We start from the raw sequence: 17,309 nt of genomic DNA on the forward strand, positions 1-17,309 counted from the left end.
TCATGTTGATGGGGATGTGATCTTCTCTGTTCGTTAACTCTCTGTGATCCTGATCGGTTTTGCTATTTAGTCAAAGTAATTCCAGACTGACTGCTATGGTGTTCTTGATGCTTGATTAAAAGTAGGATTTAGCTTCAGTTAAGTTAATCATCGATTTATTTCAGGGTTTAGTCTCTGTTCTTATCAGATTCTTATGTTAGAGAAAAAGCTGCTCTATGAATTAAAATGTCACCATGAAATAATCTAGATGCAGATAGGCAAGAAGAATTATAAGTTTGATAAAGGATGGGGGGTCAAAAGTACAAAAGTAGTGCAGGAATGAATGTTTGATCCTGTGGGTCATACTGTAATCTATTATCTATACCAGCGTGTGAGAAAACAGTTAGAAGCTGTCAATTTTGATCATGCTATAACAGTAGCAGTTACAAAACCATTCGGTGTGGGATCATGCTCATGTCAGATTATGAACTATGATTAGGGGGTTAGTAATCAGATTGTAATTCTGACCATGAGGAAGAATATCATGATTGGTGTATATATGTAGCAGCAAACTAGATAATGTCAGGGAAGGGTCTATATGCAACATGAATCAGGTTCATGACATAATACTTGCAGGTGGCCACAAATGGAAACCTGTCATATGCATTTTTTTGAGAAAAGAGGATTACCCCCGGCCTCTCCATCAGAATGATTCATGAAGCCCTTTTATTAATCAAAGTAACCGAAAAGTCTATAATCCATAACAAGCTTGCTTGGAGCTAAAAAGGTATAAAACCAAGTAAAATATGCCACAGCTGGCAAAAACAGGACTAGATGACTAAACACATATCCTGTTACTGGACCGTCATCCAAACCGGTTGTAGATATCCCGAGCTACCATCTCCCATCGGATAGACTCAGTAACCAAAGACTCCCTGACTTCCACAGGAGTGAGTAACGACCATGTACGGATCCAAGCAGTGGCCCTGTAGATAACCTACAAAATGCATGCTCGGTAAAGTTTGTATAGAGTTGCATCGTTTGCTACGCAAGCTCATTCCAGTAGGAAATTGTTTTTAGAACACCACCTGCTAGATTATATACTTGATTGTTAATTGAACAAATACACAAGCACATCTCTGAAAATTTAGAGGATTCGCTAAAGGATTGTTGATACGACAGCAATGGCACAGGCCGATATTGATACGGTGCAGACGGTCAAGACTTCTCTTCCTGAGGTGGCTGTAGAAACAGTCTGGGCTTTGGCCGATGTCAGTATCCCGGTGACCAGTATCGTGGCTGCTAAGGTCGGTGACGAGGGTTCTGATAAGGGTCCGGACAAACGAAACGGGGAAAAGCTTTCAAAGTGGGCTATTAAGAAAAAGAAGCTTCCGTGTTATCGATGTGGCGAGCCGGGACATTTTGCGGCAGAGTGTACCACCGAGTTATGTGATTATTGCTCCAGATCGCAGCATACAATCGGTGACTGTCCGTTGCTTTCTGGCCCCAAGCCGGTGGTCAATATCTATGTGGTTTGCTGTGAGGAGCTCATGTTTTTTGAGTCACCATATGTGGCACCAGTGACGCATGTGCAAGAGAGTTCTTACCCCGCAGTTGTCAAGGTGACCAACGGGACTTTAACTAAGGCACAAATTGTGCGACAGTTGCAGGATTTAGTGCCAGGCAACCATCGGTGGGACCTTGTCAGGTTGGAGGCCCAGACTTACAAGGTTGAGTTTCCCACTAAGGAGGATCAGATGCATATCCTTAAGTTTGGCATGTGCAGAGTTCACAGCACCAACGTTATCCTCGCCTTTGATGAGTGGAAGGGGAAGGAGCCTGAGGGTACACCTTTAGAGAAGGTCTAGGTTCGCTTCTATGGTGCACCTCGCAAGTATATTAATCATTTCACGATAGCTTGGAGTTTTGGTTCTATCATTGGTAAGACGGAACAGATTGACATGCCTTTTACTCAGGCACATGGAGCAGCAAGGTTGCTAGTCAGTGTAGTCAATTTGGAGTTCGTACCGGATGTTGTCAAGTGGACGCGTGCCGGGGTTACCTATGTACTTGAGCTTGAGATTGAGGAAACACCGATACCGCGGGAGGGAGATGAGGTTCAGGATATGGAAACAACTGAGGGCGATGGTGCACCTGGGAATCAGGACAAGGGGCCGGAGAACACACCACATGAGCCGGCTAAGGAGCCGCAATCATAGGGCACGGCAGATACGTCCTCTAAGGAGGCGCCTCCCTCCACGACCCCGATGACCTCACTTCGGTTTGGTTCTTTTGGAGCACGATATTACCCCTATCGGTTATGGAGCAACCAAGTTGAGGCGGATGATCCAGAGGAACTAGAGTTACCGGCAGTGATGACCCCTGCTGTTGACTCTTGTCCGTCTCCGAGGTTTGATTCCGGACCACAGCACTCATCGAGCTGCGCGCTACCGTTGCTGTGTGGGGGGGACGGTGGGCAGGAGGCCCGCAGTCCTAGCCCACCCGTAGCGGTTCCTACTCCTAGGGGGGAGGGGCGCGGGCTGGAGGCCCGTGAAGTCCTTTCCCCTTGGGCCAGTCCGAGGCGTCACGACCAGGAGCGCGGGCAGGAGGCCCGCACATCTCCTTCTCCGACGTCAGCTCCACGTCACGCTGATGGCTTGGGAGGGAATGAGACTGTTGAGCAGGTGGCTCCACGGTCTCCTTCCCTAACTCCTACGACTGATGGTACCCGCTTGACCACGCCTTGCCCCTCTTCACCGGCAATTAGGGAAGGCAGTCGGAGCGGGGACCACACGCCTCAGGAGAGGACCACGGAGGAGCTTGTCGCTTTCGGCGGCATTTCTGATCCGGTCACGACTGGCAGACGGATCAACGGTCGGATCCAGGGCCATCCAGATGCGGATGACCTGCAACTAGTGCGCGCCAAGAGGGCGGCCATGCTTCGTGATGTGGAAGCAACTACAGGTATGTCTTTTGATAAGAGTCGTTCAATTATGCATTTTACCGAGCATGACATTGTTGATAAAGCAAACGACTTAGGGGTTACTTTGGGTTCATCTGATATAGAGATAGCGAAGTCTGTTAATGACATGTTAGATTTAGAAGCCGAGAGGGCTTCTGAAATAATTTGGAACCTTGCATCAGTTAAACCAATGAATAACGATGACATGAATGATCTAGGAATTGTAGCCCTCGAAAGCTTTTGTAATAATCTCTTACCTAATGAGGAGGCCGACGATGAGGAGGGGTCTGAGAATATGGACATTGTAGAGCCCATGATGGAGGGAGCTGTCCAGTATTATGTCGACCCTACGTTTCCGGAGGGTGCTGAGGAGAAGCCTAAGCGACCCTGGAAACGGAAGATTTATCCTACTTCGGCGGTGCGTAAGAGTGCTAGGGTCAAGCTTAAAAAGAAATTCCACGATGACTTATGAAAGGAATCTTTTGGAATAGCAGAGGTCTAGCTGACTTGGCTAAACGAAGGTTCCTGGCTGAGACAACGGTAGAGCAAAATTTAGACTTTATTGCACTTTTGGAAACTAGACGAGATAACTTCACCTCACAGTTCCTTGGAACTCTTTCCGGTGGAATTGATTTTGATTGGCATGTCCTACCTCCTAGAGGAAGATCTGGTGGGATCTTGCTAGGGGTCCAGTGTGCAACACTCGAGGTGCTTAACTTGGTCAGGGGAGACTTTACGGTCAAATTTCGGGCGATATACAAATTGGATGGATTCCGATGGTCTCTTGTGGCTGTATATGGAGCAGTACAACCTGAATTCAAACCAGATTTTTTAGCTGAGTTGGTACGGATTTGTGGCGATGAATCCTTGCCAATCCTAGTCGGTGGGGACTTTAACATTATTCGGAGGAGAGAGGAAAAAACAATGATAATTTTGATGGACGATGGTCTATGATGTTCAACATGATTATCAAGAGTCTTGATTTGAGAGAAATTGAGCTCACTGGTAGACAATTTACTTGGGCCAATTCGTTGCCCATTCCGACTTATGAGAAGTTGGATAGGGTACTCGCCAGTGTCGAATGGGAACAAAAGTACCCTTTAGTATCGGTTCATGCGATGAATAGAGGGATCTCCGATCATACACCTCTTCTTGTAGACTCGGGAGAGGCTACCCATGTCGCAAATAAGAACGCTTTCTCTTTCGAACTAGGTTGGTTCGAGAAAGAAAACTTTCTGGAGATCATTGCACGCGAATGGGAAAAACATGTTAGCGGTAGAACTAGCATAGAGAGGTGGCAAAATAAGATCAGACATCTGAGACAGTTTTTGCGAGGTTGGGCCAAAAATGAGAGTGGGATATACAAGCAAGAGAAAGAACGCCTTACTCATTTAATTGAGACTTTAGATTTAAAAGCCGAAAGTAATCTCCTTACGATTACTGAGCAACACTCCAAGTCCGAAGCTGAGCAAGGCTTACGCGCTCTTCTTAGAGAAGAAGAGCTTAAGTGGCCACTGCGCGCTAAAGTGCTTAAGGTTGTCCAAGGGGACGATAATACACAATTCTTCCATATGGTTGCGAATGGTAACCATAGGAAGAAGAAAATTATACAGCTCGAACAGGACGAGGGGACAATTATAGGGCATGAGAGTCTGAAAGCATATATCTCTAATTACTATAAACAACTTTTTGGGCATCCGGAAGCAAAGCACGGTGGCCCTAGATGAATCTGTTTTTGGAGATATACCTCAACTTCAGGTAGAGGAGAATGATATTCTATCTGCACCATTTACTGAGAAGGAGGTTTTGAATGCCATCTAAAAAATGAAACCGAATAAAGCACCGGGACCAGATGGGTTTCCAGCTGAATTCTATAAGAAATGTTGGCATATTATTAAGAATGATCCTATGCCTATGTTTCATGACTTCTTTAGTGGCCACCTCGAGCTGTTTCATCTTAATTTTGGCCTGATTACGCTGTTACTCAAAAAAAGAAGCAGTTCAGTTGAACAATTTAGGGCAATATGTCTTATTAATGTGAGTTTCAAAATCTTCACAAAGGTTGGTACCAATAGATTGATTCAAATTGCCCATTCAGTGGTACAACTGAGTCAGATGGCGTTCATGCCAGGGCGACACATACTTGAAGGGGTAGTCGTGCTACATGAAACACTTCATGAAATCCATTCGAAGAAGCTAGATGGGGTTATCTTCAAAGTGGATTTTTGAGAAGGCATAGGATAAAGTTAAATGGCCTTTCCTTCAGCAGGCAATGCGCATGAAAGGATTTAGTGAGGCTTGGCGGAACCAAGTGGGTTCTCAAGTCCATAATGGTAGTGTCGAAATCAAGATTAATGATGATATCGGCCATTACTTCCAGACACATAAGGGTTTGAGACAAGGTGATTCTATGTCTCCTCTCTTATTTGATATAGTGGCCGATATGTTGGCCATTCTTATTGGCAGAGCTAAACAGCATGGTCAGGTGGAGGGTTTAGTTCCTCATTTGGTCGATGGAGGAGTCTCTATCTTGCAGTATGCTGACGACACCGTCTTATTCATGGAACATGACATTGCTAAAGCGCGCAATATGAAACTTATATTGTGCCTTTTCGAACAATTGTCTGGATTAAAGATAAACTTTCACAAAAGTGAGTTGTTCTGCTTTGGGAAGGCCAAAGACGAGCAAGACACATATAGACAATTGTTCGGGTGTGAATTAGGGTCGTTAGCATTTAGTTATTTGGGCATACCAATTCACCACCAAGTTGTCTAATAAAGAATGGAAGTGTATCGAAGATCGAATTGAGAAAAAGCTGAGCTACTGGAAGGGTAAGCTTATGTCTTATGGAGGTCGGCTAGTGCTGATTAATTCGGTATTGACCGGTATGCCGATGTTCCTACTCTCTTTCTTCGAAATCCCTAAAGGGGTACGAAAGCGACTTGATTTCTTCAGATCTCGTTTCTTCTCGCAGCCAGATGAGGCCAAAAGGAAATACCGACTGGCGCAATGGGATATCCTTTGTCGGCCAAAAGACCAGGGAGGGCTTGGTATTGAGAACTTAGAAATCAAGAATAAATGCCTTATGAGCAAGTGGCTCTACAGGTTGGGGACGGAGCTGGAGGGCATATGGGCACAACTTTTGCGCAATAAATACCTGCAGTCGAAAACGCTCGCCCAGGTTACCATGAGACCAACCGTCTCGCCATTCTGGAAAGGGCTTATGAGAGTGAAGGATTTATTCTTTCGTAGGGTCAAATTCTTGGTTGGCAATGGGATGTCAACAAGATTTTGGGAGGATACATGGTTAGGAGCAACACCCCTGGCCGTTCAGTATCCCACCCTTTATAATATTGTACAACGCAAGGAGGATTACGTAGATACCATGTTCCAAACAATCCCCTTGAATATCCTGTTCAGGCGTGCATTAGTTGGTCAGAGATGGACTACTTGGTTGCACTTGGTTCGGAGGTTGACATATGTTCAACTCTCCGACCAGTCGGATTCGATGCAATGGACATTAGCTAAGAATGGAGGTTTCACGGTGAAATCGTTTTATATAGATCTGATTAATTATGGCCCAATCTCGTGATCGTTGCATATTTGGAAGATTAAGGTTCTCTTGCGAATTAAAATTTTTATGTGGTTTGTCCACAAGCAAGTTATACTCACTAAGGACAACTTAATCAAGAGGCGATGGGTAGGTAGTTCACATTGTTGTTTTTGTGATCATGATGAAACAATACAACACTTATTCCTTGAATGCCCTCTCGCTAAATTGCTTTGGAGAACTATTCATATTGCCTTCAATATCACTCCTCCAGCTAACATAGAATCATTGTTTGGAACGTGGTTAGCTGGGGTTGAACAGGATACTACTGCTCGTATTTGGATTGGAATATGTGCGCTTTTGTGGGCTATCTGGAACTGTAGGAATGATTTGATTTTTAACAGACAACGCACTTTAACTTTCTTGCAGGTTATCTTCAGAGCTACCGCTTGGATCTGTACGTGGTCCTTACTCACTTCTGCGGACTCCAGGGAGCCTTTGGGTACTAGGTGCAACCAATGAGAGATGGTAGCACGGGGTATATTCAACCGGTTCGGATGGCGGTCGCATAACAGGATAGGAGTCTAGGGAGCTTATCCTCTTTTTTGCCTTACCGGTTGTACTTGTATTTTTTTGCTTTTGCTCCGCTTGCGAGCTGTAATACCTTCATGACTTTGGGACACTTCGAGACTTCTTAATAAGATGGCTGCATGCATCGTTATGATGCAGAGGCCGGGGGCATGCCTCCATTTCAAAAAATAAATTTGATAAAGGATTGGGGGGGTCAAAAGTACAAAAGTAGTGCAGGAATGAATGTTTGATCCTGTGGGTCATACTGTAATCTATTATCTATACCAGCGTATGAGAAAACAGTTAGAAGCTGTCCATTTTGATCATGCAATAACAGTAGCAGTTACAAAACCATTCGGTGTGGGATCATGCTCATGTCAGATTATGAACTATGATTAGGGGGTTATTAATTAGATTGTAATTCTGACCATGAGGAAGAATATCATGATTGGTGTATATATGTAGCAGCAAACTAGATAATGACAGGGAAGGGTCTATATGCAACATGAATCAGGTTCATGACATATAATACTTGCAGGTGGCCACAAATGGAAACCTGTCATATGCATTTTTTAGAAAGGATGATTACCCCGGCCTCTCCATCAAAATGATTCATGCAGCCCTTTTATTAATTAAAGTAACCGAAAAGTCTATAATCTAGAACAAGCTTGCTCAGAGCTGAAAAGGTATAAAACCAAGTAAAATATGCCACAGCCGGCAAAAACAGGACTAGATGGCTAAACACATATCCTATTACTAGACCATCATCCAAACCGGTTGTAGATATCCTGAGCTACCACCTCCCATCGGATAGACCCAGTAACCAAAGACTCCCTGACTTCCACAGGAGTGAGTAACGACCATGTACGGATCCAAGCAGCGGCCCTATAGATAACCTACAAAATGCATGTTCGGTAAAGTTTGTATAGAGTTGCATAGTTTGCTACGCAAGCTCATTCCAGTAGGAAATTGTTTTTAGAACACCACCTGCTAGATTATATCTTGATTGTTGATTGAACAAATACGCAAGAACATCTCTGGAAATTTAGAGGATTCGCTAAAGGATTATTTCTACTAGCATACCAAATTTAGTGATGTTTGCATGAGTAATCATTTTGTTTGCATGTTTGTTTAATTAAAAGGGCGCATGATAGTGCAAGAGACAACAATGTTATCTCAGGGTCAGGGAGTAGACATCTGTATGCCTAGTAAGTAAATGTGCGTGAGTAGCGCACGCTTTAAGTTAAAGGAAAAGGAACTAGAGACCAATAAAGCTCAGGGTATGCATCAGAACATCCTCAAACATGTAGTAGGCTTTGTTGAATTGTTGTAAAACTATGCGGCGGCGGTTCTCAGTGCTTCTTCGTCAACGGGCAGTCATGGTGGTGGTGGTGGTTGGTGGGCTTGCCGGTGTGGGTTGATGTGCAGCTAAGGCTGTGTGGGAGCTTTGATGAAGACCCAGTCCTGGCTTTGTGCCGTGACCAGTGATGGCGGCGGTTGTGACCGTTGTTGACCTTCCTAGAGGCATCACTCAATTGTTGTCGCACCCCTCCTGCGTCCATCGCGGTAGCTCCAGGGTGTCGGTGTCAAAACCGGCAGATCTCAGGGTAGGGGGTCCCGAGCTGTGGGTTTAGGATCCATAGTAATAGGGACGATGAACACGGTGTTTTTACCCAGGTTCGGGCCCTCTCTATGGAGGTAAAACCCTACGTCCTGCTCTTGTTTATATCAATGAAGTATCAAGTACAGAGTTGATCTACCTCGAGATCATATATTGTGGTCTAAACCCTAGAGGTATGATGAGTAATGTCATAATGATCTAGCATATATCTATAAACTAGCCTAGCCTCGGTTTATATAATGCACCAGAGGCCTAGGATAACAAGAGTCCTAGTCGAATACGTCGGTGAGGAGGAGTCCTTGTCTTGATCACCAAGTCTTGTGGAATCTTCCTCGTGTATACATCGGTTGTCCGAACTGGCCCATGAGTATACGGCCATGGGGGTCATTGGCCCAATCTAACTGATCGGGAGACGACTGATACGTCTCCAACGTATCTATGATTTATGAAGTATTCATGCTATTATATTATCGACCTTTGATGTTTTATATGCATTTATATGCTATTTTATATGATTTTTGGGACTAACCTATTAACCTAGTTCCCAGTGCCAGTTTCTGTTTTTTCCTTGTTTTTGAGTTTTAGAGAAAAGGAATATCAAACGGAGTCCAATTGACATGCCAATTTTTGACGATTTTTTATGGACCAAAAGAAGACCCCGGAGTAAAAGAGTTGGGCTAGGAGAGTCCCAGGGCGTCCATGAGGGTGGGGGCGCGCCCACCCCCCCAGGCGTGTGGTCCTGCCTCGTGGACGCCTCGGGCACCTCCTTGACGTGAGACCGACGCCAAAAATTCCTATAAATACAGAAACCTCGGAAAATTAACCTAGATCAGGAGTTCCACCGCTAGAAGCCTACGTAGCCACCGAAAACCAATATAGGCCCTCTTTGGCACCCTGCCGGAGGGGGCCGTCATCACCGGAGGGCATGGAGGAGGATCCCAGAGGGGACATCATCACCATGAAGGCCAAGGACCAGAGGGAGAACCTCTCCCATCTAGGGGGAGGCCATGGAGGAGGAAGCACAAGGGGGAGAACCTCTCCTCCTCTCTCTCGGTGGCACCGGAGTGCCATCGGGAGGGGAATCATCGCCGCGGTGATCGTCTTCATCAACATCACCATCATCATCATCACCCTCATCTCTTTTACGCGGTCCACTCTCCCGCACCCCGCTGTAATCCCTACTTGAACATGGTGCTTTATGCCACATATTATGATATAATGATGTGTTGCCATCCTATGATGTTTTGAGTAGATATCTTTTGTCTTTGGGTTGATTGATGATCTAGATTGGTATGAGTTGTATGTTTTACTTGGATGCTGTCCTATGGTGCCCTCCGTGTCGCGCAAGCGTGAGGGCTTCCTGCTGTAGGGTGTTGCAATACGTTCATGATTCTCTTATAGTGGGTTGGTGAGTGACTGAAACACAAATCCGAGTAAGGGGGTTGTTGCGTATGGGAATAAAGAGGACTTGATGCTTTAATGCTATGGTTGGGTTTTACCTTAATGATCTTTAGTAGTTGCGGATGCTTGCTGGAGTTCCAATCATAAGTGGATATGATCCAAGTAGAGAAAGTATGTTAGCTTATGCCTCTCCCTCATATGAAACTACAATAGTGATTACCGGTCTTGTTAACGATTGCCTAGGACAATTCCGCACACCAATCCACCATTATTCCACACTCGCTATTTATAATATTTAGTAATATATTCTAACTTCATGATAACAACACCTACTTTTATATTTTAGCTCTCCGATATCATACAAAGTTATCCTCTTCATACCCACAACCTAGTTTTATTACTTGTTGCTAGTTGGAAGCAAACGTTCGGTGTACGTAGAGTCGTATCAGTGGAAGATAGAGCTTGAGAGAATATTGATCTTACCTTTAGCTCCTTGTGGGTTCGACACTCCATACTTATCACTTCCACCTTTGGAAATTGCTACGATGATTCCTTGTACTTGGGGATTATCAAGCTCTTTTCTGGCGCCGTTGCCGGGGAGCAATAGCATGGGGTTGATATTCTCGTGTGTGCTTGTTTGCTTTCTTCACTAAGTAGATTTTCTTTTTCTTTTTTGTTTCCGTTTAGTTGTGGGTGAAACATACAAAAAAAATTAAAAGAATAAAAATGCCAAAAAAAATTACTTGCCTCTCATGCCTAAAAAGTTTTTCAAAAAGAGAAGTGATTGGAAAGTTATGCATTGAAGAAGTGAGGGTCGACCTTGAGCACTTGTGTTCATGCTCATGGAAACAATGTAGAATTTTTCATGGAAGTTTCTCTGTAAATAATTATACCCTTATATATATCCATTGTATTATAAAAATAATGTGCCAAGCTTTGGTTTTAGGATGATTAGATTGCTTGTTTACTATATGCAGAACAAAAACAGAAACTTTGGCTGTAGCGCGTGATTTTACATTTTTTACTGGAAAGTAAAATGGGTCTGAAACTTTTTGCACATTACTTATGTATAAAATTTTCAAATTATAAAATTTATTTCATAATTTTTGGAGTTACATAAGTTTACTAAACCTTCAGATTACTACAGACTATCCTGTTTTAGACAGATTCTGTTTTTCGTGTGTTGTTTGCTTATTTTGATGAATCTATGGGTAGTATCGGGGGTATGAACTATGGTGAAGTTGGAATACAGTATATATTATTTCTAATATGAAATTGGAATGAGTTTGCAATAGTACCTAAAGGTATTGATTTGCTTTATTATACTAACAGATCTCACAAAGTTTTTGTTGAAGTTTTTTGTGGATGAAGTGTTCGAAGAACGAGAAGTTACCGATGTGAGAAGAATAAAGAGAGGCAAGAGCTCAATCTTGGGGATGCCCAAGGCACCCCAAGTAAATATTTTATGGATACTCAAGCATCTAAGCTTGGGATGCCCCGGTTGGCATCCCATCTTTCTTCTTCAACAATTATCGGTATACCTTGGTTTTTGTTTCGTTCACATGATTTGCGTCCTTTGTGTTTTTTGTTCTTCCTTTATGAACCATGCTAGTATGAGATAGCCTTTCATTGATTTATAGAATGCTTCATGTGCTTCACTTATATCTTTTAAGTATGATTTTATAGAATTGCTCTTTATGCTTCACTTAAATCTTTTGAGTATGGTTTTATAGAATGCTTCGTGTGCTTCACTTATACATTTTGAGCTTGGACATTGGTTAGTTTACATTAATTGTAGAATTATCCATGAACTTCACTTATATCTTTTTGAGTATGAATAATACTATCATCTAAAGCGGGTTTGGAAGAGTGTCAACTCTAGGAACTAGTGATCCCGCTATTCCGAATGAGAAGAATTTTGCTTATGTGGAGAGTAGAAAAATTTCTATGCTTGTAGATCATGAAAAGAATGCTTTATGTGATGGTCATGTTGTTGAATTCATTCATGATGCTACTGAAAATTATTATGAGGGAGGAACACATGCTTGTAGGAGTTGCAATAATATCAAGTTTCCTCTCTATGTGCTTAAAGTTTTGAAGTTATCCTTGTTTTTCCTTCCTATGCTAGTTGATTTTTGTTCCCATAAGTTGTGTACTCACAAAATCCCTAGGCATAGGAAGTGGGTTAGGTTTAAAAATTCTAGTCATATTCTTCATGATGCTCTCTTTATGTTTCAATTCTTATCTTTTATGTGAGTATCATTGAAATCATCATGCCTAGCTAAAAGGCATTAAAGAAAAGCGCTTGTTGGGAGACAACCCAATATTTACCCTTAATGTTTTTGTGTGTTATAGTTATTAAGATACTGTATTAATTATGTATTATAGCTTTTGTTTCAATAAAGTGCCAAGTAAGACCTTTGGGAAGACTTGGGTGAAAGTTAATGTGATCTTGCTGTAAAAAACAGAAACTTTGCGCTCACGAGCTTTGCTGCCATTTTTTATTGAAGAGTGCGATTAGGTTGATTCTTTTTGCAGAAGATTAATAGACAAATTCCTCACGTACACCAACTTATTTCATAATTTTTTTAGTAGCAGAAGTATGTTTAGTGTTCAGATCATTATAGACTGTTCTGTTTCTGACAGAGTCTGTTTTCATTGCATACTTTGCTTGTTTTCTAGTTTCTATGACTTATATTTCTCAATATAAATTGTAGAAAGGATATGGTAAAGTAGGCATTGTGTGAGAACAATTATGAACCTTGTCTTTGACAGTACCAAAGTGAATGGTTTACTCTTTATCATACTAACCTATCACGCGAAGTTCCGTTATATTTTGTGTGATTGAAGTTTTCAAGCTTTGGGTGAGATATCGATATGAGGAGAATAAGGAGTGGAAAGACCCTAAGCTTGGGGATGCCCGAGGCACCCCAAGGTAATATTCAAGGAAGACTCAAGCGCCTAAGCTTGGGGATGCCCCGGAATGCATCCCCTCTTTTGTCCTCAAAACTATCGGTATACCTTACTCGGAGCTATATTTTTATTCGTCACATGATATGTGTTTTGCTTGGAGCGTATTTTCAATTTTACTTTCTATTTGAATAAAATCATGGGATCTGAATTATTAAATGTTAAAGAATCCTCCCATGGCTAGTTAATTATTTAACTACTCAGTGTCCTTCACTATTATCTTTTGGAGTAGTTTGTCATTTACTCATGTGCTTCACGTATATCCTATAAGTAAATGGTTGAATAATTGAATATCATAAATCTGAATTTATATATGTTTCATATGCTTATACCATGGGGAGTGATGACTTCACATAGAATAAGTATAGGTAGTAAACTTATTAAAAGTTAGCATACGTAGAATTGGTCACTTGAACAATTCATAAAAGAATATTGAAGGAATAGAGATTTCACATATAAATATACTATCTTGGACATTTTTTGTAATTGTGAGCACTTATTAAAATATGACATGCTAAAAGGTTGATGTCGGACAAGGAAGACAACGTAATGGGTTATGTTTTTTTATATCTGAAATAAAGTATATTGTCTTGGATCATTCAGCATGTTGAGCTTGCTTTTCCCCCTCATGCTAGCCAAATTCTTTGCACCAAGTAGAGATACTACTTGTGCTTCCATACATTTCTTAAACTAGTTTTGTCATGAAAGTCCACCATACCTACCTATGGATTGATTAAGATCCTTCAAGTAAGTTGTCATCGGTGCATGCAATAAAAGTTGCCCTCTAAATATGTATGATCTATTAATGTGGAAAAAAATAAGCTTTATACGATCTTGTGATGTGGAAGAAATAAAAGCGACAGTCTGCATAATAAAGGTAGCAATATAAAATGATGTTCTTTTGCATTAAGATTTTGTGCATCCAACCATAAAAGTGCATGACAACCTCTGCTTCCCGCTGCGAAGGGCCTATCTTTTACTTTTATATTCTACCTTATGCAAGAGTCATGGTGATCTCCAACTTTTCTTTTTACATTTTATCCTTTGGCAAGCACATTGTGTTGGAAAGATCATTATATATATATATATATATATATATATATATATATATAGTGTTACTATTCATCACCAGGATGCAGAATAAGTTATTCTTCACCCAAGGTAATCTTACAATCATTTTATAATTAAATTACGTTTCGAATTCAAATAGTTACATTCATATTAATTCACTACGTAAAATTTGACATAAAAAAATAAAAATATAGATCATAAGACAAGAAAATTTGCAGTTTATGTGTATTTTAGACTATGTTTTTACGTTTGTAATTTTATATAACATACAATATTTTTTATGGTGATTATATATTTTCTTACGGTCCCTTTTTGCGTCGGAAATAAGACAAAACTTACGGAACGTAAAATTACGATGCATTCATGGTAAAATAGAGAGGATGAAAAATAACTATTCCGCACCCAGGATGACGAATAGCGCGGTCCTTTTTACAATTTATATATAGGATTAGAATAGTTATTTGGATCACACCGCACGTATATATAGGGCCGATCGAGCTGTTCCGGAGATTCTTTCAGCGAAACCAAGAAATTGCCCCCACCTTGTGGAAAAAAAAGAAACTGCCCCCACCTCCCGCATCTTTCTCCTCAACCCCGATCCACCTCTGCCGCCGCACCAGGCCACCCACACCCACCGCACTCCACCGCCCCGCGCCGCCACCGCCGCCGCCCTCGCGCCAACCTCCAACCGCGCCGCCGCGGAGCCGAGTCACCAACCACGCGTCCGCCGGAGCCCGGACCACCAACCGCGCTGCCACTGGAGTCCCGACCTTCAGGCGCGCCACCGCCGAGCCCAGACCACCAATGGCGCCGCCGCCTGAGCCCCAACCTCCAACTGCAATGCCGCCTAGCCCCGATAACAAAAGCGTGCCATCACCACCCCCACGACCCGCGTCGCCGGCGCCCCTCCTCCGCGGCCGGCGCTCTCCCAGCCCGTGGTCGACACCCATCCTCCTCCGCGGCCAGTGCCCTCCCTCCCTGCGACCGGCGCGCTCCTTCCCCATGGCCGACGGGCCTCCAGCTCCGTGGCCGGCGCGGTCCCTCCTCGCTGCAGCTTGCCCCTCCTCCATGGATGGCCTGCACCGGGAACTCATTGAGGTGGTACCCTTCATCCCCGACCTTCAATTACAGGTCACCAACGACGCTACAAAGAGAAAGGTCAGCATCTGGCCCTCTAGAAGTTCAGTTTGTTGATTCTCTGAATGGACAATGTATAGTATTTATGTGTGAATACTAATATGTTGTTCAAATTTCTTATTCAATAAGATCTGGGACCTAGAGATAGACAGTTGTGTCGATACGGTCCAAGGACACGCAAAGGGTCTCAGTGCTCTTTGTTGGCACCCAGAACTTCGGGTACTAATTACTGGTTGAGTCGATGGGACCGTGCGAGTCTGAAACTGGATGTCTCATAGCAGTACATACAGGTACTTCCTTTCTAGTACTTCTGTACAGCCTTACAGTAGGAGAATGCAGGCTTGATCTTGGTTAGATGCTATAGTTGACCTCCAACATGGACCGTGCACCCTTCCCCCTTAAGCATGTATATTCCTTGATTAAGAAGCACTGATTGGAGCTCATTTGCGAACTGATCATCAAAATTACTCGGGTCCCTTACTTTAAATTTCTGCCACAGCGGCGACCATCAGACCTCATGGGCAGGAAATTTCCATGCGTTTTGACTTTTGAGTATTTTTGGCAGGAAATTTGGTTCTGGCAACACGCTTACAAGTGCTCTGTGAAATAGCCTGAAAACGGCTGAAATTGTTTCTACTTTGACACTATCTGCTCAAAGCATTGCTGCTCTGAACTTTATGCTTTCCCATTGTAGAAGCTTCAGTGTAAACCCAGCTTGATGAGGTGGTCGCACTCGGCATGCGAGAGGAAGCCGCTGTACAGAAATGCTCTGCACGGACAAACAAACAAACCTAGCACTGTAAGACGCAAATCGACAAACAGGTGGCGCATGGCGTGCTGAGAAAGGCCAGCCAGAGGGAAGGAAGCAAGCGCCTGAGCTGACCTGGGGCGCCAGGAGATCTCGGTGACACGCGCCGGGTCGTAGAACCCGCCGCCTCCTTCCGCGGCGGCGTGGGAGAGGGACGGGATGAGCGCGAGCGCAGCGAGGAGGAAGGTCAGCATCTGGCCCTCTAGAAGTTCAGTTTGTTGATTCTCTGAAGTTTTTAAAGTTGATCATGACCGTGTATATTTTGCAGGGCCCTGTGAAGTTCAATTTTTTGATTTTCTGAAGTTTAGTTTGTTGATTTTCTGAAGAAATAGGTTGCTTCACTTGCACTCCTCTAAATAGTCTTGTGTGGTTATCTCCTCGACTCCTAGGTTCGGCACAAACTGAGAATTGTAGGCATCTTCTGAGTTTATAATGCTTGAAATTACAGTACGGGATTATATAACATTCTAGAAGGTCTTTAGTTGAAACCCCGTTGTGGCAGCAGCAAGCGATCATTAGGTCCCCTGGCCTGCTCTTAGCTTGTTGTCTTGAGAAAAGTTCAGAAACTAACTGAACTCATGTGCTATTTCATCCAAACCTAATTGTATTCAGAAAAACGATTTTCCAAATCCAAACAAATAGAAGTTCAAGTCGTTGTGTGTTGTTAGGTCAGAAAATTCTGTGTGCACGGTCCGGTGGTGGTTGACAGCATCGGCCACCATGTCTGCGACTGCCAACCTCGACGGCAAGGAGCCAAGGATAGTGAGCTGTAAACACTGGCACAACACCCTGATGGAAGCCGGGTCAATTGTTGCCAATGCAAGGAGGGATTAGTATAGTGGTTTATAGTGTTCAAATCTACACATGCGTGTTCTGGTGGAATTGGTCAATGTTGTTCCATGTAGTTGTATAGTATCCAGATAAAATCGTCGATTCCTATTGTCTAAGTGATTTTGATGTCTGAAGTTCAACTGTATATGCAGGCGCAAAAAACACACATCATGTAGTACATGAAACTTGTAGTTCTTTTATTACGTACTATTTTTTCATTTAAAAATGTGTGGCTGCCAATAGTTCTTTTATGTTTGTGTGCTAGTGGTGAGTGCATGCATTCTACTAGTGGTGTGTGTGTGCGTTGTGCATGCATAAACCAGTGCACATGCGTGCTGTGCACACACAAAATGAAGACAGTTTCATAGTTTTTAGCCGGCTCGTGTGCACCACAAGTGTTCGTGTTTA

General features: G+C 43.0%; 1 protein-coding gene across 3 annotated transcripts; it reads left to right on the plus strand.

The window, feature by feature from the left end:
- Positions 1–14,657: 14,657 nt before the first annotated feature.
- LOC123185084 (vegetative cell wall protein gp1-like) lies at positions 14,658–17,101 on the plus strand. 3 transcript variants are annotated; one of them, XR_006493168.1, is made up of 4 exons: positions 14,658–15,283; positions 15,392–15,552; positions 15,957–16,256; positions 16,339–17,101. XR_006493168.1 is itself a non-coding variant. In XM_044597090.1 (2 exons), the coding sequence occupies exons 1-2, from the start codon at positions 14,930–14,932 to the stop codon at positions 16,101–16,103; spliced, it is 501 nt and encodes a 166-aa protein (XP_044453025.1). In that variant the 5' UTR covers positions 14,658–14,929; the 3' UTR covers positions 16,104–17,101. The 3 variants fall into 3 exon arrangements, 1 of the variants encoding a protein (XP_044453025.1); XR_006493167.1 differs by lacking the exon at positions 15,392–15,552; XM_044597090.1 differs by lacking the exon at positions 15,392–15,552 and having other exon boundaries at positions 15,957–17,101.
- The last annotated feature ends 208 nt before the right edge of the window (positions 17,102–17,309 follow it).

This window comes from Triticum aestivum, chromosome 2A (genome assembly GCF_018294505.1).
Source record: "Triticum aestivum cultivar Chinese Spring chromosome 2A, IWGSC CS RefSeq v2.1, whole genome shotgun sequence".
In the NCBI taxonomy this organism is placed as follows: domain Eukaryota; kingdom Viridiplantae; phylum Streptophyta; class Magnoliopsida; order Poales; family Poaceae; genus Triticum; species Triticum aestivum.

What these genes read in the sequence shown, in the direction of transcription:
- LOC123185084 (XM_044597090.1), top strand. Translation starts at nt 14,930, where the DNA reads ATGGCGCCGCCGCCTGAGCCCCAACCTCCAACTGCAATGCCGCCTAGC. An exon ending in ACGACGCTACAAAGAGAAAG is followed by an intron (nt 15,284 to 15,956) that starts GTCAGCATCTGG and finishes TTCCCATTGTAG; the next exon opens with AAGCTTCAGTGTAAACCCAG.